Here is a 27,967-nt window from a genome sequence, read left to right as displayed (position 1 = left end):
GTTTGGAAGCCACACAGTGCAGAACCAGTCCTTGGCCTGCATAAGGGAAAATGAAGGAGCCCACAGAGCCCTTTCACAAAAGCCACACTGATCTTGTCAGTCAGTAACAAAGAGACCACAGCTGGAGCAGATATAGTGAAATAAACTATTTTATTGTTGCACACATGCTTACACGTTTCTTCTTAAATATAATGTCGCTCTAGTAAATTTTACAATCTTCTTGATTCGGCAAGTGGCTAGTAGTAAATAAAAAGGACAGAGGCAACAAAACACAAAAAGGACACCGGCAACAGAAGAAAAATCAGAAGGTTTTTATTTTGTGATAAAATTATTTGCAGCAAGAATAAAGTGAATTCAAATCTAAGTTTTGTCCTGGCTTATCTTAATTAGAGACCTTGCCCGCATGCTGACCATCTACTTATGCATGCTTTTGGATAGCCCGATTTTGCCAAAAGGGATGGTGGGGGGGCATTAAAGGATCCCCAGTAATTGGACAATCTGACAGGCCTCACAGATGTGACCACTAAGTGCACACAGACAGATGAGACATTTGCTTGGAAGCCCACGTGGACTTGCACTGCTGGGGAGGCAGATCAAAAGGCCACGCTGACCTTTTCTCCCACATGTACAACTGCAGCCTCACTTGCTCCACGTTTAAGGATGTAGGAATGGAATTATTCAAGAGCAGCCATATGGAAAATGCTTCCCAGCACTGCTGCTCCTCCTCTGCCTTCCTCCTGCTTTGCCCACTGCCAGTGTCCATTTGCTTTAGCAGCTGAGGCATCTGCAGAGAAAAGCATTAGCACATTCCTTGAGAATCCTGCTTCTGCATCTCGCTCAGTGCAAACAGAAGGCAAAGGCCACACATCCTGTTCTCTGGTGGCTCTGTGCAAGCCTTGTGAGCTGTCACAACCACTGTTGTGGAAAGCCAAGATGTCAGAAGTGGAATTTCTGCTGGAGGAGGAGAAGAGATGTGATAAACGAAACATCCTGCTTATGTTCAGTGCTATCTTCAGCCATATACTGAGGAGAAGCATAGGGGAACTGAACTAGCTGAGTTAAGCTGCCAGTTTCTGTAGCAGATTTTCATGAGCCTGACACTCCACTCAGCAAGAAAACAAGCAGTTCTCCTTTCACTCTTCTTTCTCCAAAACATATGGGACTTCATAGTAAAGCTTCTTCGATAGCCCCTCACCCTCCCCTAGTACATGGAGATAGCTTCATCAGTAGTGCTGGGCTCTTTGGTGGTCCTATCAAAGACACACTGAGCTTAGAGGTGGACATGGGGGTACATTGCACAAATCACACAAGAAATGCACAGCTCCTCTCCATGTCACTGTCCCAAACAGAAGTCCTGCTGCTTCCTGCTTCCATGCACACTCCTGTGCACATGGTGGGACATCCTCCACCCTCACCCTAACATGACTGCAGAAAACAAACCACAAGTCCTTGCACTTCTTCATAAGGGTTTTCAAACAGAATTGAAACACACACTGCTTGAATAGCCCTGCCACCACCATCCCCTGCCCCAGAGACACCACTTAAACACAGATGACAAAGTGCACAAGCATCTGGGGTTTAATTATATCAATGAACCTCACCCCTGCTCCCCGCACCCCAGCTCTATCCCCAGCTTCTGTTAAGTGCAACTCAGTCCTGACACATGATTTTGCCAGAAGTCTGGCTTTCCCCAAGCACAGTGGCCAAAGCCCAGAGTCCCCTCTGGCACTGTTGAGTGCAGCCTGCTTAGTGCAGGTGGTGCCCAGAGCCTGCCCACATATCTGCTGACAGCTTCAGTGCACGACAGGTACAGGCAGTGAGGCTGCAGCTCTCACTTGCTGTGGGGTATCAGTCTCACCTGGTGAGATCAGCAAAGCAGAAAAACCCATCCTCCCAATACATTCACACCTGAAGGAAGTCCCTGCCAAACCCCTGATCTCCGAACCTTTTAGCTATGCGAGGTACCACCACCACTGCAGAAAACAACACCCTGAAGCTGCAGGGGATCCTTGCTCAGTTCCCACATCACCTAATAAAAGCACACCTGGCACAGTATACTTCAAGCTCTTGCCTCAGGAAGTGACCAAAATGATTGTATGAGGTGGTCATGGCAGCCCAGTGCCTGTGCAGGATCATCATGTGCTTTACTCAATGCCTCTTCTCCCTCCCAAAGCACAGCATGGGAAAGCACACCCTGGCAACCCGAGACTCTTCCCAACACACCATTCCAGAGACAGACAGTTCCAAGGGCACCCCATTTGGCAAGGCCAGCTTTAGGCAGGGCTATCACCTGCTGATTAGTGCCAAGGAGAAGGAACACCATGACCCTCATTAAGAATCCAGACAGACAACACAAGATAACATGATCTACTGCAGAATACGGATTCAAAAACATTCATTAGTACAAACAGTGAATTTCCTGGAGAACAATGAAGCTACAACACTCAAGGCTGAGCAAAGCCAAAAGGTCATAGAGTGGGACAGCAGCCCTGTGAGAGACCCAAAAGGCCTCTTTCCTTTTAAAAAAGATTTCCAGTGATCCCTCTTCCCAGACCCACCAGCAAGTCAGCCTTGCCCGACCACAATGGACAAAAATAAAGGGAAAAGTGCTGTTTCCAAGAAGAAGGTATTTACTTCCCCTCTTAAAGAGGGCTGCTCTCCCTTCTTTTGTGCATTGAAAGCTACTGCTTTCTAAGAATGCAAGGATTCTGGTCTCTGCTGTATTCCCAAAGATGCTTGTTCAGAAAGTGAAGCTTTTAAATTCTGAGCACTTCAAAGCAATGAAAATCTAGGGAAGACCTGGTAATCACTTTTCTTGTTTTCTTCCATCTAAGTACTAAAATAGCAGGAGAAGACAGTGCCTTCCACATAGCCAAATATCTCTGTGCCCCTGTTAGGGAAGCACTGCCCAGTTCTGCCAGTGACAGTGCTGACCTCCTTTCCCATATATACTTATTAAGACTTTAATCCAGTTTTCTTCCCCTGCTGCTGGTAATTCAACAAATATTCTGGCATAAGCCAGTTTTGGAAGTGTGTTACTGAACCACAGAATGGGATGGGTTCTAACCCCAGGCAGCAGGAAGTCCCCAGAACAGCTCCCTCACCATTCCCAACAGTCTCCTCCTCACAGTGTATTGAACAAAGGAGTAGCTACTGACTTAGGCTGAGCTTTGGGAGCTACTTCTGAAAGGAGAAACAAAGTAAAACCAAACACAAACCAGAAATGCAAATGTCCAGACACAAATAAATTAAAAGGAAACCATGCCTGAAGGTGGATGGGAAGGAAGACAAAGAATGGGAAGCAGGACATTCAGACTCAGATGTTCTTGCACTCTGAGCCAACACAGTGAGGGCTGTGCAGGCTGCATATGACAGGCAGGGGTTGCACACATCAGCACTCAAGCCCTATACTGGCCAGAAGGTTTTCTAGAGCTTCAAGTTTCTGGTTGGCTTCCTCAATGGCACTGTAAGTCTGCACATTGCTGGTGATGTGGAAGCGGATGTCATCAACCAGAGGGATGGAGTCAGTCTCCTGCCGCTCCTCCACGGCCTCTGCGTTCTCCTTCACAGCAGCTGCAAACTCCTCCAACTCCACCAGCTGGACCAGAAGGACAAGAGAACCATTAGGAAGACAAGACAGGTAAAGAGATGCAAAGGGTTGGGATAATGGTCTCAGACACTGTTAAAGGATCCCACAGGAAAGAAAGGAAAGCTAGAGTATGCAGAGGCCCAAATCCTCCTAAAGACACCACTTGGAGATGCATCCTGCCATCCATCCAAAGGAAACAGTAACACTCCAACAATAAACAGTCTCAACTGAAGACAATCTGCACCTCCAACACTGCCCTGTAACTCCCTGTAATTAAGCATCCCTGGTTCTGGTACTGCAGCACATGCACACACACCATATTCCCCCAAAAAAGGCTCCCCAGCAGGAACCAGGAGCTGCTGCCAGACACTTTTGGGCAATGTCTTCTAGCAAAGAAGCCAGTGGGTGCTTGTGCCCATTTCAGAGCTGTGAGCCACAAATGACTATCCTCCTTTGATTCAGCCCCACCACCACCAGCAGAGCAGCTGCTCTGCTCTGCACTCAACCTGACAGAATTGGGTCACCCATGAATGATTCTGCATCCGGTTCCCCAGGAACTTGTGGTGTGATGAGGGGTGAGAGGCAGCTTCCATCTGTCTACACTATTGAACTGTGCCTGGACACAGCAGGTTCCTGAGCTCTGCTCTGCTACCACATTGCCAAAATCTCTCCCTGCTGCCATCAGTGCATCTCCACAGGATGCTGGCAACCACTGATGTCTGAACATCAGCTGGAGTGGCTCTGTCTGTGCCAACACCCTTAAGAAAATACATTGCCAGCACTGGGTTCAAGGACTCCCACTCAAGCTTGAGAACAAGGAACTCACAGGCAAAGCCCTACTCTGGTTTCTACTTGGGATATTCAGTATCTTTTAAATCCTTTTTCAGAACCCAGAATCTGGATACACACTGATGTGTCTGTCATTCCCAAGCTATACACTGAACAAAGTAACAGCCCCAGAACAATTTCCTTCATTGTTTTCTCATGACAAAAATAATTTCACACCTTTCAAGCTGCAGGTGAAAATGTTACATTCCCATGTGAACTGCACAAACCATTTATAAAGATCTGTCTCAGCATAAAAACCCTGCATAGATTCTAGTTTATCTTTCCATATGGCAACTTCTTCCAAGAGTCCTGAGACTAAGCTATAATCACTCAGGTTAACACTTAAATTGAACCCCATAAGGAAAACTTCAGTGTTAAATTCATTCCCTCTTGCTGTTTGACAGCAAATTACCCACTGAGCAAAACCCTACTATTTGATTTGTCATCCTGGAGAAGATTAGAGGTCACAGTGATTTCTCCTATCTAGAGCATTATGCCAGAAAGAATTTCCCCCAGAAGACACCAAAAAACATTTCCTGCACAGATCTCCCCTGCACACCCCTTTGGCTTCTCCAGGCTGCAGCTAGTGTATTCAGGCAACACCATGGCTGCTTGGGCACAGTGACTGAAAGTTCAGTGGAAATCACCTGCCCCTGGTACTTGCAAAATTTTTTGGGCAACTTTTTCACCCCCACATTCCACAGGGATGTGCTAGCCAGGGACCAAAATCTGGCTTGTTGTGGTGACATCAGATACTGCCACACTCCTCCTCCTCTGTCCTAACTCACCATGTGCGTTGCTACTTAAGTACTGCTCATTTTCCAGAAGCACATTCATCCAGAGAGCACAACCATTAACTACAGACCAAAGTACAACCATTCAATCTGTTGTCTCTGCGGCTCAGATATTCAGGCACACGTGGTCACTTCCATGGGGAGTGTTTCAGTACCTTCTCAATGATCTTGGCCATGTACTCTGTGCACTGGTCCTCCAGTCGGGTCAGCTGGAACAGCTTTGCAATCCTCCAGATGCTGATGATGTTGTCCTCGTCGAGGATTTGTGCCAAGGTCCTGCCACAGAGGCGCTTGAGCCCGGGCAGCAGGTACATGTCTGCCACACACAGCACGTCATAGGCGTTCTCTGGAGACAGCTGGCAGGGCAGAGGGGAGTTACTGCCCAGTCCTAAGCACACTGCTTGTCACTGGCAAGCTCATGTGCTGTTTGGCCCATTACTGGACAAGTGCTGGCTATGGACAGACAGGAGCTCTGTCCTTCAAGCTGCATCTCCCCCTCAGTTACCACAGAGGAATTTGAAGTGCAGCAGGGAGATTCTCATGCTGCAGGTAACCCCTCTAGCTAAGCACAGGGCAGTGCTAAAACACCCAAGTGCACCTGGCTGCTAAAAAACGTTCAGTGTGACAGTGGCAGGTCGCTTTTACCAGACATACTTCCAAGAGACAAACAGAAGAGGCTGGCAGGACAGAGAACCTTGTCCCCACATTTTGCCTTCCATTTTATATTGCTGGACTCGCATTTTGTGGAAAATATGGAAAATTCTCTTAAGAGCCAGCACAACCTCCCTGGCACAGGGGGTACACTCAAGGACAGAAAATTGAAAACAAAATAAACTGTAAGCGAGGACCAACTGGGTAAGAAGATACTTTGCACATCAAATACTAGTGGAGCTCTAACATGCTTTCAGAATGGACTAAATTAATGGACCAGATGCCCAAACTTAAACTGTTGTGAATGGCCTTCAACATTTAAAGGCTCTTAAGCAAGAGAACCACCTTCTCATTTCCCTCTTGGCTACTTGCAAGTAATCTGATAAAAAAAACCTGTAGATAAAGTTGGAGACACCACCTCCAGCTTCATTCAGCCTCTTCCCCCTGGCCAGGCAAATCCTATTTTTGTCAGCCATCTGTGTTACTAACCTGGACCTAGAGTCTCTTTCTGTTCCTGCTAATGTGAATTGCAGTTACCCACATCCATTTTAACAATGGATCTGCAGGACACTGCATGCCCTGGCTGTGGAGGAGGCAAGGGCCTTTGCATTTAGAGACAAAGCAGCTGATCTGGATGGAGAAATGGTAACTGGTGCAGCCTGGCCCACTCTCCTGATAACTACTGAGCAGCAAACACACTGCTGTGCACATCTATACGTGTGGCTGTTCACTTTGACAACTGCAAACAGCTGAATTTTTTCTTCCCCAACAGCTGTCTGCACCTGTGTTTGGAGAGACAGCTCCCAGCAAGTGACCCAGCTGTGCAACACCCTGCAGCAGCTGGGCAGAAGAACACAAGATGTAGGAGAGCCATGCCACGTGGCTATGTATGCACATGGGGTAAAAAAAGCTCTTGGGGTTATTAATGAAGTGCTGCTTTGTCCCTTCATAAACTGTGGCAACCTCAGGAGCTGGAGGTGTTTGAGCCAGCAGTACTGATGGCTGCAGCTCCCAACTGCTTCATTAAGGACAAACCTGGCAAACGCTCCTCTGAGAACTGCCCTCCAGCCTACACAAGTATTCTGATCAGCAACTTGTCTTTGTGTCTGGAACCCTTTATGTCTTCTGCACACACTCTTCCCCCTAACTGCAAACGCAGCCACTACTGCATGGCAGAGAGACACCATAAACCCTCTGCAAAGAAAAACACAGAACTGAGAATGCTGATACTTGGCTGGAGAAACACAGTACAGGGAGAACACTCCACACGTACATGTGGATCTTGAGCTATATTCCTGTCTTCCTGACCATTTTTTCTGCTAGTTTCTCATGACAGGTGAACTCTCTGCAGGAGCTCACATCTTGGCTGCTCGGTTTGAAACCCAAGCTATGCACCATTCTGCACAGGAAACATATGAGTAAGATCTTTTTAACTCCTACACACTGTTGTTGGTCTGTCCTCCTGACCCAAGCCCAGACAGAGCAGCTGAGGTACCCTTTGGAAAGGAATAGCTGCTTGGGAAACATCCTTCCTGTGAGTCATCATGACGAGAGCAGGCAGACTGGAGAAGTGCAAGGGAACACGGTCAGGAGGATCTTCAAGCAGCTTCTTTCCCTCTCTGCCTGCCCTGTCAGCAAGTGGCTGAGGGAAGAGTGCAGGCAAGTGAAGGATCAGCTCTCTGGCATACCAGTAGCAATCCTGCCCTTGCTGCCTACCAAACACATCTCTCCTCACTGCTACCTGGAGGTGAACAGATCAGCAGAAACAAGGTCACAGCTGTGTGCATTCTCTGTATGTGGCACCTAACTCAGAGCACAAACACTGCTTGGGGGAAGTGACACTGGCAGGTGCATCAGCATCTCCAGTCACTGCTCTGATTCCAGAATGTGTTCTGGGATCTTGCAGCGAGACCTGCTGAAAGCATTTGCCACAAAACCAAAGCAGGAAGCTAATTAAACGCTGGGATTTACTGCATCGTCCATTAGGCTGAAAACTGAGTGGGTTAGGGCTATTTTGTTACTGCTTGTGATAGTGAGCACAGCAAGGCACTGGTCTCCCAGTGGCATCTTTGCCCACCTCAGTAATAAACAGTGGAAATAACGACTTGCTACAAATGGAAAAGTAGGCTACGATGCCAAGAGTACATAAGCAGAATCTCTCAACCTATCCAGGTCTCCAAATGTGTTCAATCTGCCATCTACTGGTAGATGCTTCCCTTACCTTTCCACAGAGCCCAAGAGGAAAAGCTGCAAAGCCATGTATTTATCATGTCAATAAACAGCATGCAACCTCATCTCCAGATTTTTACTGTGGGATAAAAGACTAGGGATTTTCTTCCTGAACATCATGAATATGAACTACAACCCTGCCTGGCTAACAGCACATCCCAGTATGTGGATACCTGAGACAAAAGTGAAGTAGCAGAGCAGGTCAGTAAAATTTAAGAATATACACACACACCCTACTCCAGATTTAGAAAAACACTGCTGAAAACGCTTCAGAGCTCAGGTGGCCTCACCTCTGTGTCATCACTGTAGATGTAGTAGAGGATGCGAATGAAGATGTCTTCTGAGATGTTATGCAGAGTCACCACAGGAATACTGGGCTGTGTCTGTAGCTCCTCACTCTCACTGAAATGATCTTCAAGGAGGGCTTTGAAATAATCACTGCGACCACAGAAAAATGCCTGAAGGGGAATGAAAAACCAAAACTGACATATTGCTCACTGCACCACACCAAAGGGCACTACCAATCAGAGCCAGAGCAGCTCAAAGATATTTCAGAAGTTCAGACTCTGTAACTTTGATTTTCCCTACATTTTGAATCTGTATCTCCAATATTTTTCTAGACTTTATTCTATCCATGCCTACCCTCAGAACCACAAACACATTAAACTCAAGAGATTCAAAATTAGCATGGCACTAGGGCAGGACCTTGAGTTGAGGCTGGAGCTCAAAATTCATTCTTACTGCTGTTCATCTCTCAAACATTCCTCTCTCCAGACACTGAACTCATAGGCCAGCAGCAGCAGATTTTGCAGCTGTGAATGCTGTAGCTGAAATTACAAATTGATCTCCACACCTCTGCAAGAAAGGCAGGCTTTGTGCCTTGTTAAATGCTTTAAATGCAGTTTTCCAGCTGAATTAATGCTGCTTCTGCAGAGTGTATCCAGCATAGGAGGAGAGAGGGACAGAAGTAGACTAGATTCATGGCAAAAAGGGAGGAGAAGGAAGTACAGCACAAGCACATACCTTATGGCACAAGAAGTTGTAATCTTCCACCCGGAAGCACACATCGGGACAGCTGTTGAAGTTGTCCGTGCTGTCAAACGGCAACTCACCAAAACCAACCTAGGAAGAGAAACCAGAAAACCCTTCCTTTAACATTCCTGCTTTAAACATGCTCAGGGTCCCTAGTTCAGACTCCTATGTTTTCCCAGAAAATGCCATCCCTCTATTCTCTCAGCACAGTGCGGAGCACCAGAGATGCTCTGAACACAGATTCCAATGTCAGGAAATGAAGAACTTGCACTTCTGATAAGAAATACTCCTGGTACAAGTTGCAGCTGCCTCCTTTACCCATGGTAATTTCCTGACTCTCCATACACCTTTGGAAAGTGTTTCTCTGCCATCTAACAAGGCAGATAATTAGGTAAAGTTTCATGCAACAGTAAGCACAATGGAGCTTAGGACCAGTCTTTTACTGGGTACATAATGTATAGATTACATCCATGTATACACCAGTTTGGAATGGTTTGGCTACAATTATTGTCTCACTTGAATAATCCAACATTGCTAGAGCACATTTTGGACTTTTTATTTGATTTGCAGCCAAACATAGTGCTGTTGTGGTATTAATACTCAAGTGAATTATTTTAACAACACACCTCCACCCAATCCCACATGCCAACAATGACAGCATACACCAAAAAAAAAAAAACCCTGTTTGCCTTATGTTATTTTAACATGACACTTCCAAATATTTTCCCTTTCACCTTATTCTATATACAGTGTAATTCAATTGCAATAACAAAAAGAAAAAGAAAAAAAAAAATTATTTACAGTCATGTAACCCAGATAATCACTGCAAACTAAAGTTTTCCCTGGTTCTTGCTTTCCACAAATATGTCCCTGAGGTACCTAGGATAAGCAGTTTATTCCTGCTGTCCTCCATTCTGGAAAATTACATCTCAAATTTGCACCCAGGAAAACCCTGGGCTGACAATAAGGATTGGACTCACAATACCAGACTGTCCATTTCCAACCCACCTGCCTCCAACCTGACTTCCAGCTCTCCTGAGGAGCCAGATGACCCCTCCCTGCTGAGCTAAACAAAGGCACAGACTGAAACACACTGGGTGGGAGCTCTCAGCCAGGCTCAGTGAGGTTTCTCACAAAACATGTTCTCGGATGTGGCAAGGCACCAAGCTGGCGAAAGCTCACACCACCACTGACCATGGCAATCTGGACCCATCTACCACACTCTTTGTCCACAGCAACACTCAGCAGCCTCTGATTCCTAATCACAGGAGAAGCCCAGTGATGCAAATCATGCACACACAGCTGTTGCAGTAATGCTGGCCCACCAAAGCACCTCTCTCCTGCAATCCTGCTCCACTGGGCAACTCCTGTTCCACAAGAGATGCAGCAATTCAAGGAATGCTGCCCAACCTGACCTAACACCTGCTTTTCACATAGCTGCAACACAAAGGGTAACAGCCCCAACACAAAGGGCACCACCTCAACAAGATGAGATGAAATTGTCCCATTTGTAGATTCCCAAGGCTGCTATTTTACTGATATCCCTGTCTCATATTTCAAGGCTCTGGTCCTTGGTCCATGGTCTGGGGATCCTCACTCTGTGGCAATGTGTTACAAACACCCGTATCATGATGCAGCTGTCCACTCTGTTTGCCTTGCTGTTCTCTCCATCCTGTGCCCACAGCTTCCATGTCCTTTCCTACAAATTCTGACACAAATCTGAAGGCTAAAGATTTACAGGCGCATCACAGGTAAAACAAACCTAGAAACAAACCTGGACAAGATACCACTCTGTGCCACAGGAATTTTAATTGATATAAATGCCACATCTCCTATGGCAGCCCTTCTTTGCTCTCCTTTCATTGTCCAAAGATAAATCTCTAAAATGAGTCCATCCCTCTGGGAATGGATATGGCAATTTTATTTATCTCAGAATTTGTCTCCCGAATTATAAATTCCTCTGGGCCAAATTTCCTGCTTCTAGCCTTTCCTGGTCCCTACTTTGCTGCTCAGGTTTACAAGGTTATTTTCAATTCCTACTACAGAAGCAGGTTCATGTCTTTGTTCTCCTATTCAGCATGGAGTGGCTTTGCAGAGTTTTCCCTTTTACTGCCTTTCAAGTCTCTACCACTTCTACTCTCTTCCCTTGTCATGCTTGAGGAATCTGATCTTTTCAGGTTCCTCCTGCAGAATATTGGCTTATTCCTCCCACCACCCCTATTCACACAACCTCCTTCATGGGCCTCTGTCCAGGCAAAGAGCTGCCAAAGTCAACCAGGGAGCACAGCACAGTCCAGCCTACAAGGTGCAAACACATTCACAGTAACTCAGTCACCATATAGAAATAGTCTGAATCCTCTCACTCTCCATCATCACATGTGGAAGACCAACTGCTACAAATTTCCTATTAGACCTTACATAGAAATGTTGCTGGAGGCAAAAACATACAAAACAAATCAGTGGCAGCAATTTGTACCTTGGCCAGATTATCTCTGCAAGAAAATTGTAAATAAATTACAACACAAAATACAGGGGTTGGTGATCCAAGAGAAGATTAGCAGCGCACAACCAGATGCAAGTGGATTGGATACAGAAAAAACCCTAAATTGGAAACATGTTGTAAATATTTCAGTTCATCTGCCTCTGCCAAACAGGCAAAGCAAAGCACAGGAGTCACTGCCATGGACAAGCACAGTACACAGGTGCAGACAGACAAGATGGAACCCATCTACTTGTTTCAAACTGTTCTTCCTGTGCATTACAAGATCTAGTTTTATCCCCAAAGTGGCAAGTGGTCTCTTTTTTGCAGCCATACCACATGTCAATATGGATGGTAAGAACAGTATTTATTTCATGGCAAACTCTGATTCTTTTAAGTGTCACTTCTCCTTGGTTTGGAACATAAGATCTCAGCTGATAACTGAAAAACAGACATGAGGAAACCATGTGTCTACAGTGGAATATACTGGAAGCCCTGGAGTCTAACTCAGAGGTCACCTGGCAAACATGAAACGAAGAACCAGGCAGACAGTGGGAAGCCACATGGTTTTTTACAGTTGCCTGGCTTTTCATGGTATTTTACTTAAATCTGTCACTGCTAAATTTTATTGCAACGAACTGAGGAAGCAGCTGTTGTGGACAGAAAAATCCTGGCCATTACTACTTTAAAACAAAACAGAGACAACAACCACACTTGTAAAAGGAAACACTGAAGGGAAAAAAAAAAAAAAAAAAAGGCTTTCAAGCACAAACAGGAAAGAGAAACAAGGTACCAGAATTATAAATGTGTTTGATATTTCAAAGAGTACACTGTTCTCAGTCTAGAAAATAGCAGTGAGCTGTAATTAGATATCAAACATTCATTACTGTTTTAGTTGTGTAAGATATCACTAACCATGAAATTAGAATGCACTAAGTTTCAAACATCATCCAAGTATCAAAGACACTATATGCAAATTATTTGTTTATACTGAAACAGAATGCTGAATACATCCCCATTTCATATAATATGGCATTACATGACATGCAGTAGCTCAAAATGTTTCTTGCCAAATTCTGGAAATGCTGGCTTTTATCCAGAAGCCAAATACCTACTTTGCTCTGCATAGGCTGGAAAAAAGAAAAAAGTATGTTTCTCTTCAGAATATGGATGTCTGTGTGTGACTACTCCGTTGCTCCTCATATTTTAGGTTACATAGTTTGTATCCTATTCCTTGTATGGCAGCAAGCCCTGCAAGAATGAGGATGTGCAATGCCTCTGTCTCAGAACAAAGATGCACAATTCACAGAACAATTTGAAAACATTAGAATAAGAGATAAATGGCAAACAAACAAAAACAAACAAGAAGTACCTAGAGAGAGAAAAATAGGACTCTTTTAGACTCTATCAAGCTTAAACAAACCCACACTTCTGCATGGCACACAAATTCTCTAGTGAACAGGTGTGTGTTCACTTGTACAGCTGTAATAATTCTAATGCTGCCTTCATTCCAATCTATGAACACAGCAAGAACACCACAAATCACAGCACTGTCAGATGATTACATTGTTCCAAGTTTCCTCCTTTCCTTCCAGCTCCTATTCTACACGAAAGAATTAAGAAGGAAAGTGTTTCAAACTCTAGAAGAACAACTTAATAGGAGTATGCCATCAAAGTCTGGAAACAAGCAGTTGCACAGGAAGTATTCTTTTTATTTGTGAAGTGACTTAAAATATATGTAAATCTCACTATTTTGGGGTCCATGATCCTTTTTTTAATTCCTGGAGAGGTAATGTGAAGTTTACTTATAGTATCACCTCCCTTTCAAGCCTGCAAACATACACAAAAGCATATTGAAAGCCACCAAAAAAAATGTAGTTATTTGGAGGAGGCAGGTTACACAGGAAATATTTCTGAACTGGTCACTGTAAACTTGATGGAGAAAAAAATTCCCTCTATAGTGAAATAGATCTGAAAAAGGCCAGCACAAAATATATTGGCTTATTAAGGTAAGAAATCTTATCCATGAACACACATACACACCCTCTGCACTAGGCAGGTCTATCTGGCAGGGAACAGAAAGAGAAAAGGCAATAAAACTTTGCTGAATCACTCAGTTATACAATCTCTGGGCACAGCAGCCACCTAAAATGAGTCCACATTATTAAATACAGTGGTTGGTATAAGACAGCAGGAAAAAAAAAGACATACATAGGACCAAAATGAATCTGCTGATATTACAGAAAACACCAGATGCAGAACGAATGAAGACAACTAATAGTTATCCTGTTCTGCAAATGGGAGAGAAGATCCACATATGTGATCCTAACTAATAATATGATGGTCTTTTAACATAGTCATCATCAGCCTGGGGACTGTTTCTGAGGGACAAGAGACAGTTAAGAAAAGTGGATCAATAGCCAGTCAAGTTAAATTCTCTTCAGAGGGACTCACATTTCTGCTGGAAATATTTTCAGGGTTTGGAAGCATCTCTCCATTGCAGTGTGTCAGCTCCTAGCAAGCAAGCCCAGCAAGCCATTTTTCAGCTATATTCCTTTGGGTACCAATGCCTGCTGCTACAACATTTCTAATTCTCAAGAAGGATGGCAAAGAGAAGAGGTGGGGGCCTTGTCCCATTGTATTCAATGGGGAAATCCCCACCAAGCACATAGAAAGGGTTTTATTTACAAAGATCCCTGCTGGGGAGAGTATCCAAGGGGAAAGACCAGCACTGATGGCCTCATTACACAATTTTACAGCATTTCCAAGCAATAAAAGCCTTTCAGCATTTGGAGCACCAAGAAACAAGCAAGCACTGAAGTGTGTACAGGAATGTGTGACCAGACACAAGCGAGCAGATATCCCAGCCCCAGAGAGCCCCCAAGGAGTAGAAGTGCTCCCTACCCGCAGTTCAGCTGGCAGGGCGCAGTCTGCCAGGAGAGCCAGATCTTCCTGCAGCCGGCAGTTACCTGTGGGCTCAATCGTCAGCACTTTCACACAGGTCCCTGGCTTGGAAGAGACTGGAAGAAGCAAAAAAACAAAAGAGCAGAGATGCCTGAATTCCTCTACAAACATTCTCTCCCATTTAGATAAAAGACACGCCAGGACAAAGAGTATTATTGCTGTTCAGCTTTTACTGCAAAACACACACAATTCCTCTATGCACACACACATTCAGCACCCCTCCGTGCAGCCAGTGAGCAGAGCTAGAAGGGAATGCATGTCTTCTCTCTCCTCGAACCTCCACTTAATTCCTTATGCTGGAGTATCAACTGTGGGAAACAAAGTTGTCACAAGCATATTTCAAGCCAAATTTGCTGTTTGGAATCCATGTCATCAATTACAATTAAGGACCATGGATCAGGCTGCCCTGATCCCTGTAGCAGCCACTCACACACTGCCTTCCCCAACCACCCCTACAGCTGACAGTGTCACCTAAGGTAAAGCCCATGCTGGGGAGCTTTTAAAATTAATCTGCTTCCATGCCTCTCTGCTCTGCCATGTGCTTTCACTGGCTCCCGTTTCAGCTATGCCATCCTGATTTCACTGCAGGGAACAAAGGGATTTATTCTTGTTTAGCCAGTAAGTTCATCGGGTACGAGTCTGTCCTCTACCCTCCATCTATAGATCCCTAAAGCACAAAGACCCCAAAGTACCCAGACTCCTGCATGTGCTTGAGCTAAGCATCACTACCATCAAAGAGCTCAAACAGACTGTTCAGAGCTGTTTCATTTCCATTTTCAGACCTAGTGTGTCTTCCTGTCTTATCAGCCTACACAATAAAACAGCCCATTAAAGGGAAAGCAAAACACATGATCATACTTTAGTGATCTTGCTATGACCAAAGTTGCTGTGGAGCCCATGGAAGCCAACCCTAACTTCAAATGAGTGGCAGCCCAAAGCAGACCCACTATGATACAATGGGCACAGCCTTTCTTGTTGCTGGTTACCTTGCTCCACCACCTCAGCTCACCACCTGAGGTTTGCTCCCAGGTCAGCATGGTTTGAGGGAAGAACTGGAGCATGCAAGACATTCAAGAGTCCCTGGCATAAAAGGAAGCATGTGAAAAAAGAGCACCACTGGAAAATGGAAAGTTGTGGTGAGGAAGCCTTAAAATACTGTTGGGAGACAGAGAGACACAGAGTTAACTCCAAAGCATTCAGAAGAATTTCTGACAGGTATGATTCACCACATTAAAACCCCTCACAGGTGAATCACGCCACCTTGAGACCTCATTTCTCCTGACATTTTGCACAGCATTACATGAGCTCCATCAGATGACTCCATTGGGTCGTGGGCGAAACAAGACCACGATGTACCACAAAACAAGATCTCCACCCCCTCCTCCACATCACTGCTGTACCCTTCAAATATGCCACCACTGTACCTCTCCATAGGCCACATATCCCAGAAAGATTTCTGGAAAGGGAAGGATAATCTACCAGTACAAAATAGTCAGATATCATGATTGCTACACACAAAGCTCACCAGCAAGGAGACAGGCTGCCCTTTTAGCACAAAATGCTACCCTCAGATGGATGACTTCCAGGGTAAATAAGCTAAGAGGAGGCCTGGCACCAACACAAAACAGAGTGAGTGCATTTTCACATAAAGCCCTGATCACTTACAACATCAGCATGAGAGAAGAAAATTTCTTACTTTGCAATTAGAAATGGCAGAGAGGAACACTTGTATTTCTGTAGTACTTATTGTAACAGTCACCAGGTCAGGCTCAGTAAGTGCTAATGGACTCAGCAAGTTTTAAGCAGTCAAGACAAAGAGTTCTTGCGATCCACAGAGCATCTGTGCATTTTCCCAGTGACACAAAAGAACAGTGATTTTTCTGAGAAGTAAATCTATTCAGACACTTCATGTCTCAAATCTAAGGACACAGAATTTGGTATTACAGGAAAATCCTTCTCCTAACAGAGACAACAAAAATCAAAGTTGTGAAATAGGAATAAGCTGCTGGCTGCCAGCTAGTAGCAGGGAACATGGAAGAGGAACACAAGAAAGATAAATGGAGGGGTTTCTGAAAGAAGCAACATAAATAATGCAAGGAACTGAAGGGAGTAACCAAACTGCAGCTGAGATTGAGACTGGGTTTCTTCCCAGACTAGCACATCTGTATAGCACTGAACATCACCTACCAATGTATCACCTGCCTTGGTTTTCCTGCTCAGTACTTCTTTGCAGTCTTCTGATTAAATTGAGCCAGTGTACCACAGAACATCAGAGCAAATAAACCACACTAAACTCCAAAACCTTCACAATCATGCCACACTCAAATGCACCTTCTTCCCAATGGTATAATTAGCTACAACCACAGATTCTGCACATCCAGTGTCTTTACTACAAAGATAAGCATCTCAAACCTTGCTCTCACCCTTTTTGCCCTAAAACTTGCTGAAGTAACTGCAGAATATTTCTTTTCTAATACAGGCACCTCTAAAGGAAGGATTATGTCTTAATGTGGACAAATTGTTTGAGGTCTTCCAAACACTGCAATAATATTTTCTTGTTATAGCCACAATATACACACAGGGGAAAATAGGTAAGCATTCACACCCAAATATATCTCAGGTGCAACAGAAGGCACTGGGTCATCTTCATGTTCTACTGTCTGTGCATGCCAAGATACTAAGTGCTTTTGAAATACTGATTAACTCTAGATAATGAGATCACAGACACTGCAATTATCCAGTGGAGCTGCAGAGGCTTGAGTTCATCTTGTTTTCTTGTTTCAACTTCATAATACAGATGCAACGCATGACCCTGCTCTGCAGACCTAACTCAGATGTCTGTTCCACAGCATGCACTCGGAACAGGCAGAGGCTCCTCAAACACTCAAAGAAACAGACATGCTTGGTCAAGTGCCAGACATGATGTGTTCTAAGATCTTTCCAATTTTTTAACTTCTGTAACTCTTATATATACGTCTTTCTGCAGAATCAAATTTTTCTGGCTTCCACATGAAATTTAAGAAACAAACTTTTAACAGTTTTCTATTTGTTTGAATCCAGCCTGTCATAAATAAAAATCAAGACTAGTACTTCTATCAGTGCTTTAAACCACCCACTGATAGTCTTCTGTCAGGCCTCAAAATTAAAGAACTGTTCCCTCCCCAAAAACACAGAAGTTAAATGATTTGTCCAGTGCCATTATAATTCCAAGTGGTGCTTTCCAACTAACCTGAAACTTTACTTCATTATTTTCCATCTGAAAACCCACCAAGAAGTCAGCTTTTTTGCAGTTCACAGATTTAAGCACTTTCTTTTCCTTCCACAATATAATATGAGATTTCAACTAAATGAATTAAAGTAGAATGTCTCAGCTAGATCCTGGGAGAAAAAGATAAAAAGGAAAAAAACAGATCTCTGGCATCTCACTGAATTACTCTGATCTTAAAAGATGACACAAGTTAACTTTGTTACGTGATTTCTGAGTAGCTTTTATTTTACATTTTTTCACCACTCCCTTTCTCAGCCACTTGTTTAATACAAACTGATACTTTGCAGCTTTTGTAGATACCAAGAAATGCATTTCTAACCTCCTCAGGTGCATGTTTACATAGCAAAAGTAAGACCTAAGACACAGCTTCCATAAGGACTTTTACCCTGGTCTGCATGGGAACAGCTTACCATGATAATCTTGTACCCCACCACCACCAAACAACTGCACATGTGTAAAGGGAGACCTGCACATGGTAATACTTCCCATGTGATTTGCAGATGAGGAATTTCTTGAGCCAGAAGTATTCTATCAGTTATGTCCTGCAACTTCAGGGGGCTGAATAATCACAACTTGTATTGAAAAGGAAAAGGTGGAACAGCTACACCCCTGCCTTTTAGATCAGGGAAGATGCTATTGACTTTGAACTATAGACTGGAGTCTCAGATGAAAATTAACTTGATTAAAGTAAAGTAGTTAAGTCAGAGCATGGAATGAGAATCAGGAGCTTTCAGCCTGAAGGTTTTGTTATCTGGTAATTTTTTCTGCTTCGTGACTAACACCACTTGTGCTGTTCTGATTGCTCTTCACGTGTCCATTAGCTTGAGCTAAGGAGATGAATGATAAACTCCAGCTGCTGGTCTTCATGCAATAGGCTTATGTCATGATTAGATCACAAGTTATTTGGATAACAAAAAGTCCTTAAATAAAGGATGGTTTCATTTAAGGTTTGGCACATTCATGTGTTACTAATATACACATGCTTTCAGAAATACTTCTCTGCTTTTAAAAAAAGTGTTATTTCTCCCTCTGCATCCATTTTGGGCCAATTATCAAACATTTTACTTTGGTTAGGGGTCAGATAAATGCAGAAAATTACTTATTTTATATATATATATAATACTTCTATTTTATTTATAAATTTATAAATATAAAATATATATAAAATACTAACTGTATATTTATTTATCTTCCTGGGGATTTAAACAAGATCCCTGTTGGAAGGCACTTGCCAGTATATACTCCACCATGCTCAACTGAATGTTTGGCAACCACAGCAAAGTCCTCCTGCCATGGCTGCTATACTACAAATTCAATATAAATTATAAACATGCATGTGTCAGAAACCACTACAGCTGCCCTGCAGAAAGGCCATGACTGAAAACTATCATGCAAACCTGGAAATTCCACAACAGAATAATTTTCTGGAAGCCCCAAGGACACCATGAAACATCCACCATCAAACTTTCCTGTTTCTCCCTGAAAGGGCACACAGGCACAGCAGAGACAACAGCAAGTCAAATGCTTACCAAATTCATAGACTTTTTTACATTTGGTCTCCAAATCATCGATGAGGTCTTGCAGGCGGCACTGCTTGGCCAACCTCTTGCAATCACTGACATATTCTACGTCAATATCCAGACGACCTGTCAAGAAGAAATGCAGTCAGCTCTCTTAATCCACAGGACTTAGGTATAAAAATGGCAAAAATAAGGTCTGAAGGCTTGATACGAAACTTAGTAATTAGATACACTGCCTCACTTTTCAGCATCCACTTCCAACTCAGTCCCAGAAACTAAGACACAGTATTCTACCACCACCCACCACTTAAATCAGTAACAGTTTGGCATTTAATTCACATTTCCACTTTCCAGAGTTTACCCTAATAGCTTCATTCAAGAGTCTAAAAGACCAAACAGCCTACACAAAACACGTCTACTTCCCTCAGAAAATCAAAAAACAGCAGCACAGCAGCAGCAGACATGACTGCCACTATTGATTATCTGCCTTTGGGTAAGAATAGACTTTAGGCCCACAAGTTTTCTTCCCAGGATCCTTCACAAGCACTTGAAATGTGGAAAGAGACATTTCTGAACACACTATTGGAAAAGAAGAGCCTTAAAGACAATGTTAATTTCTGGCACCACCTCCTGGCCTGAGATAGTTCAGCATTTAGCATGCCTACAATACAACAGTAGGCACTTTCATAGAAGGTTTAGGATCAACTTCTGTTCAGAAAAAATATTAGAAAGTAGTCAAAGCATTTGGCACACACTGCTCAGGTTTGCTAAACTGAAAATGTCCTACGTGGGAAACTGGCTTTTTACCACCTTTTTACCACCTTAGGAAGCTGCTATACCAGATGATAGATTTTCCTTCCTTAAGTTAAAAGTACAATCTCCAAATCCACCCAGCCAATCAACCTAAGCTGATTTTGGTTTTAATTGACTGTATAATTACTGGCAAGATAACAACTGGCAAAAGGTACAAACATCTTGGAAGAGCTGGTGATTGCTCACATTCTCCCCTTCTGCCAGCAGAGGGAATTTGTTGGCAACTCAAGCACCCAAACACTTCTGAGTGCAAGCCTGTGCAGAGGCACAGACATGTGCCAGCCATGTAAACAAACACCAGAGGGTAAGGTCATTTACCTGTGTATAGATACTGCAGAAGAGCACCAAAGGCTGCTGGGTTAATCTAAAATAAAACAAGAGAAAGTTGCATTTGGAATCGACAAGAATTCAACAGTAAGTTTGAAAAATGATCCTGAACAACTGAAAAAAAAACCCCTTAAGTAAGAACTCACACACTGCACGTAATTTCCTTGCTCCTCACATAACTAATGTCAGCCACTCCACCTGGCTTAACAGTTCCTTACTGTTTCAACTAATACTAATCCCTCAGGTACCTCAGGAGACAGGACCTGATTAATGAAGGAACTCGAGAGACATGGTTGTAATACAGGCTCTGCAAAATCCAGTTTTTTGCTGATCATAAACATTTCCACATCTTCCTAATTCCAGAGGAAAGACACTCTTGTACAGAGAGAGAGGAGAGTAGTGTTCTGAGAAATGGGAATTATGTTTGTCACAAGAGGATTTGCACTGCCAGAGTCAAGTTACAGAAACGTGTGCCAGAGTATTGGTGCCTAATGGATGGAATGCACTTATGGCCTATTTAGTTCTTGCTGCAAAGGCAACAAAAGGGACTCAATTAGGGCCAATTATGGAGGTGATGTCTTCACCACAGACCACCTGTCCACCAGGAATTAGATAGACTCAACTCATCCCAGAGAGGGGTTGTGACACAGCTGGCAGATGGTAACAGCTACATGCTACCGCAATTAATTAAGATATGTTTGAGTCCATGACAGAGGGAACAAAGGGAAGGTATGCAATCTGCAGCCTTTTGTTATCTGAAAAAGATGCAATTTTACTGCATAAAGTGCCTCCACAAGCCCTTCTCCTCAACTAGGGTCATTCTGAGCCCCAGGAGCTATTCACTGTGAAAGTTAACCCACAAACTCACTTTCCCCCACTCAGCAGGAAGAGCAAAAGAAAGGAAAGAACTGGAAGCACAGCCTTGCTCACCAGTGGGTGCTTCAACACTATCATGTTTTTCCCCTTCCACTTGGTCTCAAACATCTCCGCAAAGTAGGCGCTGCGAGCGCTGAGGATGCAGCGGTGGGCACAGAAGGATTTGCCATGAACAATGAAAACAATGTCACTCTGGTAACCCTGCTCCAACAGCCTGTGAGGAACAGACAGAAGGGAAACTCACTGTAGGATGAGAAAGGAAAGAATGGAGTAATGCTAGTAGGGAACATGGTACAATTAGGTCTAAATGAACAAATACCCCTGAGCATTGCAGTCTCTCCATGCCCAGCAGGAAGGCCTGCATGGGGGCTGGTACTTCACATACTGGACTGGGATGTCTCACTCCCTTCCATAATTCAGAGAAGTTTTGTTAGTACAACAGGGAGGATGGAGAATAAAATCTTCCTGCCTTAGGTGAACACCTGAACACTGGGGACAGATTTTAAAGTGGAACTAGTTGTCCCCAAACACATCTTCAAAAGTTAATGTTGCTTTTAAATTGTCAGATGTCAAAAAAAAAAAAGCCCTGCAAAATCACACACTTTCAAAAAGAACTACCCTGCTACTAAGTAAGATGCAACTTTCCTGCTCTCTGGACATTGTCAGTGTGCACATTTTCACCGTGTAACAAGTAGAGAGGGCTTGATGTCACCCACTCTCAGAAGAAGGAAGGACGTGACAGGCATGAAATGCAGGCAATGACCACATCAGAGTGGGCCTTGTTTACACCTGCATGCCTACACCCTCATTCTTAAAAAGGAAAAAACCAAAACTGTGACTTCTAGAGTTTACAGCAACCATCAGCATTGTTTTCTACTGCCCATCACTCCTTGCATATATATCCTCACAAACATCCTTAAGAGGCCAAATCAGGTGGACATCAAGCATCAAGCTCCTTCTAGAGAGCTGGACTGGTGAATAGAAAGGTGTGGAATCACACACGGAGGTGTTGTTAAGAGTCTTGAATGTCAATCTCTATCTCTTGCCACTAGCACACCCTTCCTCCTAAGTGTCTTGCCCCAAATCAAACAGAAGCATTAGGTTTTTACTTTTTGCCCCCCAGCTGTTGATCTTTGTTTCAATTTTAACAAAAAGTCTGCTTGAATGAGAAGCAGAAACCAGCACATTTTAGCTTTCATGTATGTTCAACGCTGCACCATCTGAGCCACAGTTACCAGGGCAGTAATAAACCACACTGCAAAATTCTACTTCTCTGGAACACAGAATCTGATTTTACTCAGATAAATGAGTTTCCTTCCTCCCCTCTTTTCCTACAGCTTCAGAAATTAGGACACTGTAGTACTGGGAAGACTGTCAGATTTTTTGAGGACTTATTAACACTCCAGTTTCAAAGATTTAAAAAAAACACGAGGTTTTAACATCTGTAAGTCAGTCCAATTGGAAATAAAAAGGGAAAAAAACCCAACAACCAGTAAGTCTGTAGTAACATCAGAGTAACCAAGGCAGAGAAACAGCAAGAAGAAAAGCTTGAAACTGTTCCTCTACTCCTGAGTAAGTTAGGGTGCCACTCAAGCTCTAGTACAATGTGGGACAGGCAACTTTTAGAAGTATCTTAACGAATTTTAATAACCTAAAAGAAAGAACTGAGGCTTCTTTAAGTACTCTGTTTGACAAATGAGAAACATTTTATCAGTGTTGAAAATTTCAGCTTTCAAGCTATAGTACCTTCAGGCCTGAAACTTAAGTTTCAGTTGACATACTATCCTAAATTGTTGATGTGGTTTCAGTGATCTGATTTTGGTTTGACAGTCAAGGATGACAACTTAGTGCTTCTGCATTATACAGACCAGCTTTCTGCTGACTCTGGAGTCTGTACCAAACTCACTGGAGGCTATCCACACACACACCTGGAGATCATCCCTTAGGGCACAGAGGAACATCCCTTAGGAAGCTCTACATGCTCAGGAATGAGAGAGTACTGATCAGCTGCCTTTCAAAGCTGCCCTGAACAGAGACCTCAAATGTGCAGAAGAGCTCAGGAAGGGTGATGGGATGCTGTGTACATGCCTCATGTCCTTACCGCTGCAGGAAGACATCGTAGTAGTCTCTCTTCATGCACTTGGCTGTGATTTGTTTGTACTCCTTCAGCAGCCGGCGGATGGCATCACTCAGAGCTCCGTACAAACAACGTTCTCCATCAAAAGTGTTTGCCTCACACTTTGCTCCTGTAAAACAACCACAGGTACATGCCAGCAGGCAGAGTTAGTTCCTTCTCCACTGTCCCCAAATGGTCACTAAATGAGTGTGACTTCTGGCTGCTGACATGCTTCACTGTGTCCCCTCTGCTGCTGAGCATATTGACAAAAACTGAGCTTCCCTCACATGTGTACAATCCAAAGCTGCTCTCCCACAGCCAAATCCTTTCTGAGGAAGTCATGACTTGTTCAAACTGACCCGTGTAAAAAGCCTCCCAGCATGGCTCCAGTAGTGTTCTGGGAAGACAAATCACACAGTACAAAGAGTGCAATTATTTCTTGGACTGTTAAGAACTCCTCCTAAAAAGTATTTCTGCTTTGTATAAGACAGGAAATATCTCTTTAGGTTAGAAATTGCTAGAAATTTGGAGGGCATTTGCATTTTCCTATTTGGAATTACACAAGTGGTTGATTAAGATGCTGGGAATGCAGTAGAAAACCAAACCTTTTGAGATGTGACTCTGCACTCTGGTTCCTCTGGCAAAACACTATCAGTACCTAGGGGGATTTGGGTGATGAGAACCAAAAGCACTTGGCCTGAAGAACTGGTCTTGCTTTGCTTGAGACTAACAAAATCCCTTGCATTTCACTTTAAGTCCTGCTTACAAAGCCAGGCTACAAGTAGAGTACAAGACAGTTTTACACAGACAATTCTTCCTATGAAATACAACTCTTAGATCAGCATATTCCCAACACCACTGCATCCTCACAAAACATCAGCTGTGACTTCAGGGAGTCATGCTGCCTTGAGCCAGCACAGACAGCTTCCCTTTCTGTGCATTTTCAATATTTCAAGCAAATCAAGAAATTTCAAGCAATTTCAAGAAGGAAATTCAAGCAAATGGCCTGCAAAAGAGCCCATGAAGGTGTGTGCAGGGCTCCCTCTGTAGCCTGAGATCACTGATCAGATGGTTGGTTGTAACAGAAGAAGTTTCCACAAGGGACAGCTAGAAGGACATACAATCCCAATGGACCAGAGAAAGACACTGCACCCATATCAGGGCACTTTTGCTCACCATTGGCTAGAAGATAACGTACAAGCTCCTCATGTCCACACAGACAGGCATAATACCTGACAATAACGAGAGAAAGAAAATTAGAGATGCAGTAGGAAGCAAAATTCAGTGTTTTGGCACATCACCACACAGAGATCACAGCACTGAGCATCCCTGAGAAGCTTGGGAGACAGCTCCTCATAGGAGTGAGGAATTGCTACCAAACAGCACAGAAGCCTGATCCCAGGAACAGACTAAGCAAGATCTGTTCCCAGCAATCCTAGGCACTGCAAGGAGATCTCAAGGTCTCAGTCTGGGCTCAGCATCTTCTGTTGCACCACTAGCTGCCAAATCCATCCTCATTTTAATGGAGATCATTTCATGGGCACTCAGCAGTCCACTGAATTCTCAAAAACACTCCTTCTGTTGTCAGTCTGACTGCTGCATGCTATGTCAAGGAGGGAACAGCACCCGCACTGGATGTGCAGCAAATCTACCCCTTGAAGTTCTACTCCAACAACTTTTGTTTTCTCTTTCACAGTCTAAGCCTCTCATGATTCATTTTCACAAGGACCTCAAATTGTCCTACCAACTAGGAGAATTCTGTAAAACACAGTGCAGCAGGCAAATGGTTGTTTACCTTTACTTTGTGAAGTTACTCTGTACTCTAAATATATTGCAGATGTCTAAATGTACTTGGGAACTGTGGGGAGGTAACAAGCTCACAGCACATCCCTCAGCCCCTCCAGGGGGTTCCTCATTACCTACTGCCAGACAATCTGTGATCCCATAGTCACCTGGCATTTTACTAGGCCAAGCTTTCACCTGAAAAGACATGCTAGAATGCTACAGACTTTGGTGGGGGAAAAGCCTAATTTAGCCAAGAGCAGAGTGCTTAATCCAAGTAATTTGGTCACAAAACCCTGCTTGTGAGCGTGACTACAGCAAGCCCCAGTCAAAAGGGGAGACAAAGACACATTCAGCACAGCACCCACAGGGAAGAGAAGCAGAACTATGTAGCCAAAGCTCCACAAAAGCAGAACCTGAGACATTTTGTAATAGTGCTCATGGCTGCAAATGCAGAAAGAGTAAAGGAGCTCTGAAGGCCCCACCCCCCACCCAGCCAGTGCTCCAGGCTGCAGCACTCACAGGGGTGTACTGTCCCACTTATCACGGACATTAATTTCCACATCTCGCTGTTCAAGAAGGTATCTGAAAGAAAAGGGAGAGAGCAAAGTTATAGCTTCATGCAGCTACTCAGTCACATTCTCCTCTTTCAGAAGACGTAACTTCAAGTTCATAGAGTAACTTCCAAGGGTATGACAGGATCTTGCACTGGACTTGGGGAATTGTCAGCTATGTCTGGTGGGGCATCAGCCAAATCTTCAACCCAAAGAATGGTGTTCTACAGCATGGCCTGGCAGCTTCCGTCAGTTTTAAGTGGTGCACATGGGGAAAGAAAGAGGGTAATCAAACACATCTCTAACAGGGCAGCAGCCTCATAAGAAGCCTGAGTACTTCTGCAGTACCTTCACATTCCCCAGCAATGCTCCCAGCCTGGATGTTTACAAAGAAGTAGCCAATTTTACAAGGCCAAGTTTGGACTCCCATCCTGCTCAGGGCTTCTCCTGACAAAAGCAACAACACCAGTGTCACTCCAGACTGCACTTAAATCCCGCCACTTCCTTGTCCTGCACATTTGGGCTAGATCCAATGCTACCAACACTCCCTCTTTGACACCTCTAGAAGCTGGGCTTTGCCTTGCAGACAAATCTCCTGCACAGCCTGGCTCAAGTTTTGTTTTTTTATCACCCACATGAGTCCTCTCTTTCATTGCCTTCACCTGTGATGTCTCAAACTTCAGGTTCCCCTGACCACATTCAACACACCAAGCAACTCAGCTCCTTTCTACTCAGTCCCATGTGGTCAGTTTGTCCCTCCTGCTCTGACAGCACTCTCAGACTCCCATTTCTCCACCATTACTTCTATACAGGTCATCTTAAACCTCTATAAGGCCATCCCTCAGACTCCTTCTTCTACAGTAAACCTTGCAATGATTTAATCTAACACAACAGATAACAATGCTCTTCAGACTTTATCCATATACACACCCTTCACTAGCAAGCACCTTCAAAGAGAGGTTGATTTGATTATCTGGGATATCACACATTAAGAGATGGAAGAATCAAGTAGGATAAGAGAGTGACAAACAGCTTTAGATTCAAACCACAAAAATTAACCAGGAAAAGAGCCTGTTGTAAACCCCAGACCTTGCATTCACCCTGCAGACAAAAAGCCCATCTGCCTCCTGATCTGAAATCACAGCATTTAAGCTGTGCTGCTTTGAGATGAGCAAGGAAACTTGACCTGAAATTTTAGTATCCCCATATTTCTCAGAGATACTCCTACAGTCTACAGCACAAGGCGTCTAAACATTTCCATGACGATCGCGTCCCAGGGACCCAACTTCCTACCAACGCAAATAGCATTTCCAACGGTAAAGAAGGAGCAGCTGGAGAGGAGCCTTGTGCAAGGACATTTACCACAGGCAGCATCCACACCCACGAGTGTCTGACACTCAGACACCTTCCGGAACCAGGCACAGCTCACCCGAACCTAAGCACCCCGGCAAAGACCTGGTGCACATCCAGCTCCTCGGCGTGCGAACAAGCTGCATTTATATACGAGAAACAAACTGTCCTTTCAGCACCCCGGCACCGCGGCCACCCTGTGAGGCGGGACGAGCTTCAGGTAAACACGTCCCGGCGAGGCCAGGCCGCCCCGGCAGGCCCGGCCCCGCTCGCCCCGGTGACCAGGGCGGTTAAAGGCGCACGCAGGTGCGAGGGACCCGCTCCCCGGCCCGGCTCACCGCACGCGGCTCACGTCGCCCTTCTTGCAGCTGGTGAACAGGTCGCTGGTGTCCATGGCCGAGCCAGGCCGCGGGGCGGCGGCGCCGCATTGACGCGGAGTGCGGAGGAGCGGCTGCGGGCCAGGCCGGGCCGAGGGGCAGCGGTAGCGGGGCGGGAGCGGCGGGCGCTGTAAACACGGCGGAGGCACCGCCCGCCCGGCCCCGCCCGAGCCCCGCGCAGCGCCCCCTGCGGCCCGGAGGAACAACGGCCGGCCGCGCTGCGCTGCGCGGGGAGCCGCGGGGCAAGGGAAAGGGGACTGCTCGGAACAAACCGGGGCTCGGGAAAGGGGCCTGCTCGGAACAAACCGGGGCTCGGGAAAGGGGCCTGCTCGGAACAAACCGGGGCTCGGGAAAGGGGCCTGCTCGGAACAAACCGGGGCTCGGGAAAAGGGGACCTGCTCTGTAACAAACCGAGGGG

General features: G+C 44.6%; 1 protein-coding gene across 5 annotated transcripts; it reads right to left on the bottom strand.

Annotated features, from left to right (window-relative positions):
* Positions 1–133: 133 nt before the first annotated feature.
* ABTB1 (ankyrin repeat and BTB domain containing 1) lies at positions 134–27,741 on the bottom strand. 5 transcript variants are annotated; one of them, XM_023935332.2, is made up of 12 exons: positions 27,511–27,741; positions 25,791–25,853; positions 24,663–24,718; positions 23,472–23,616; positions 21,425–21,584; positions 20,486–20,531; positions 19,364–19,480; positions 14,507–14,622; positions 9,115–9,213; positions 8,382–8,549; positions 5,367–5,567; positions 134–3,598 (listed from the first exon to the last, which is right to left on the bottom strand). In XM_023935332.2, exons 1-12 carry the CDS (start codon positions 27,564–27,566, stop codon positions 3,392–3,394), a joined length of 1,434 nt encoding a protein of 477 aa, XP_023791100.1. In that variant the 5' UTR covers positions 27,567–27,741; the 3' UTR covers positions 134–3,391. The 5 variants fall into 5 exon arrangements, with proteins under 5 accessions (XP_023791100.1, XP_023791103.2, XP_086701979.1 ...); XM_023935335.2 differs by lacking the exon at positions 27,511–27,741 and adding an exon at positions 27,278–27,508; XM_086845853.1 differs by lacking the exon at positions 27,511–27,741 and adding an exon at positions 27,185–27,498.
* Between the last annotated feature and the right edge of the window lie 226 nt (positions 27,742–27,967).

Source organism: Cyanistes caeruleus, chromosome 11 (assembly GCF_971803275.1).
Source record: "Cyanistes caeruleus chromosome 11, bCyaCae1.hap1.1, whole genome shotgun sequence".
Lineage (NCBI taxonomy): Eukaryota > Metazoa > Chordata > Aves > Passeriformes > Paridae > Cyanistes > Cyanistes caeruleus.
Note: the sequence above shows the minus strand (reverse complement) of the source record. Positions and strands in the feature narration are given on the sequence as shown.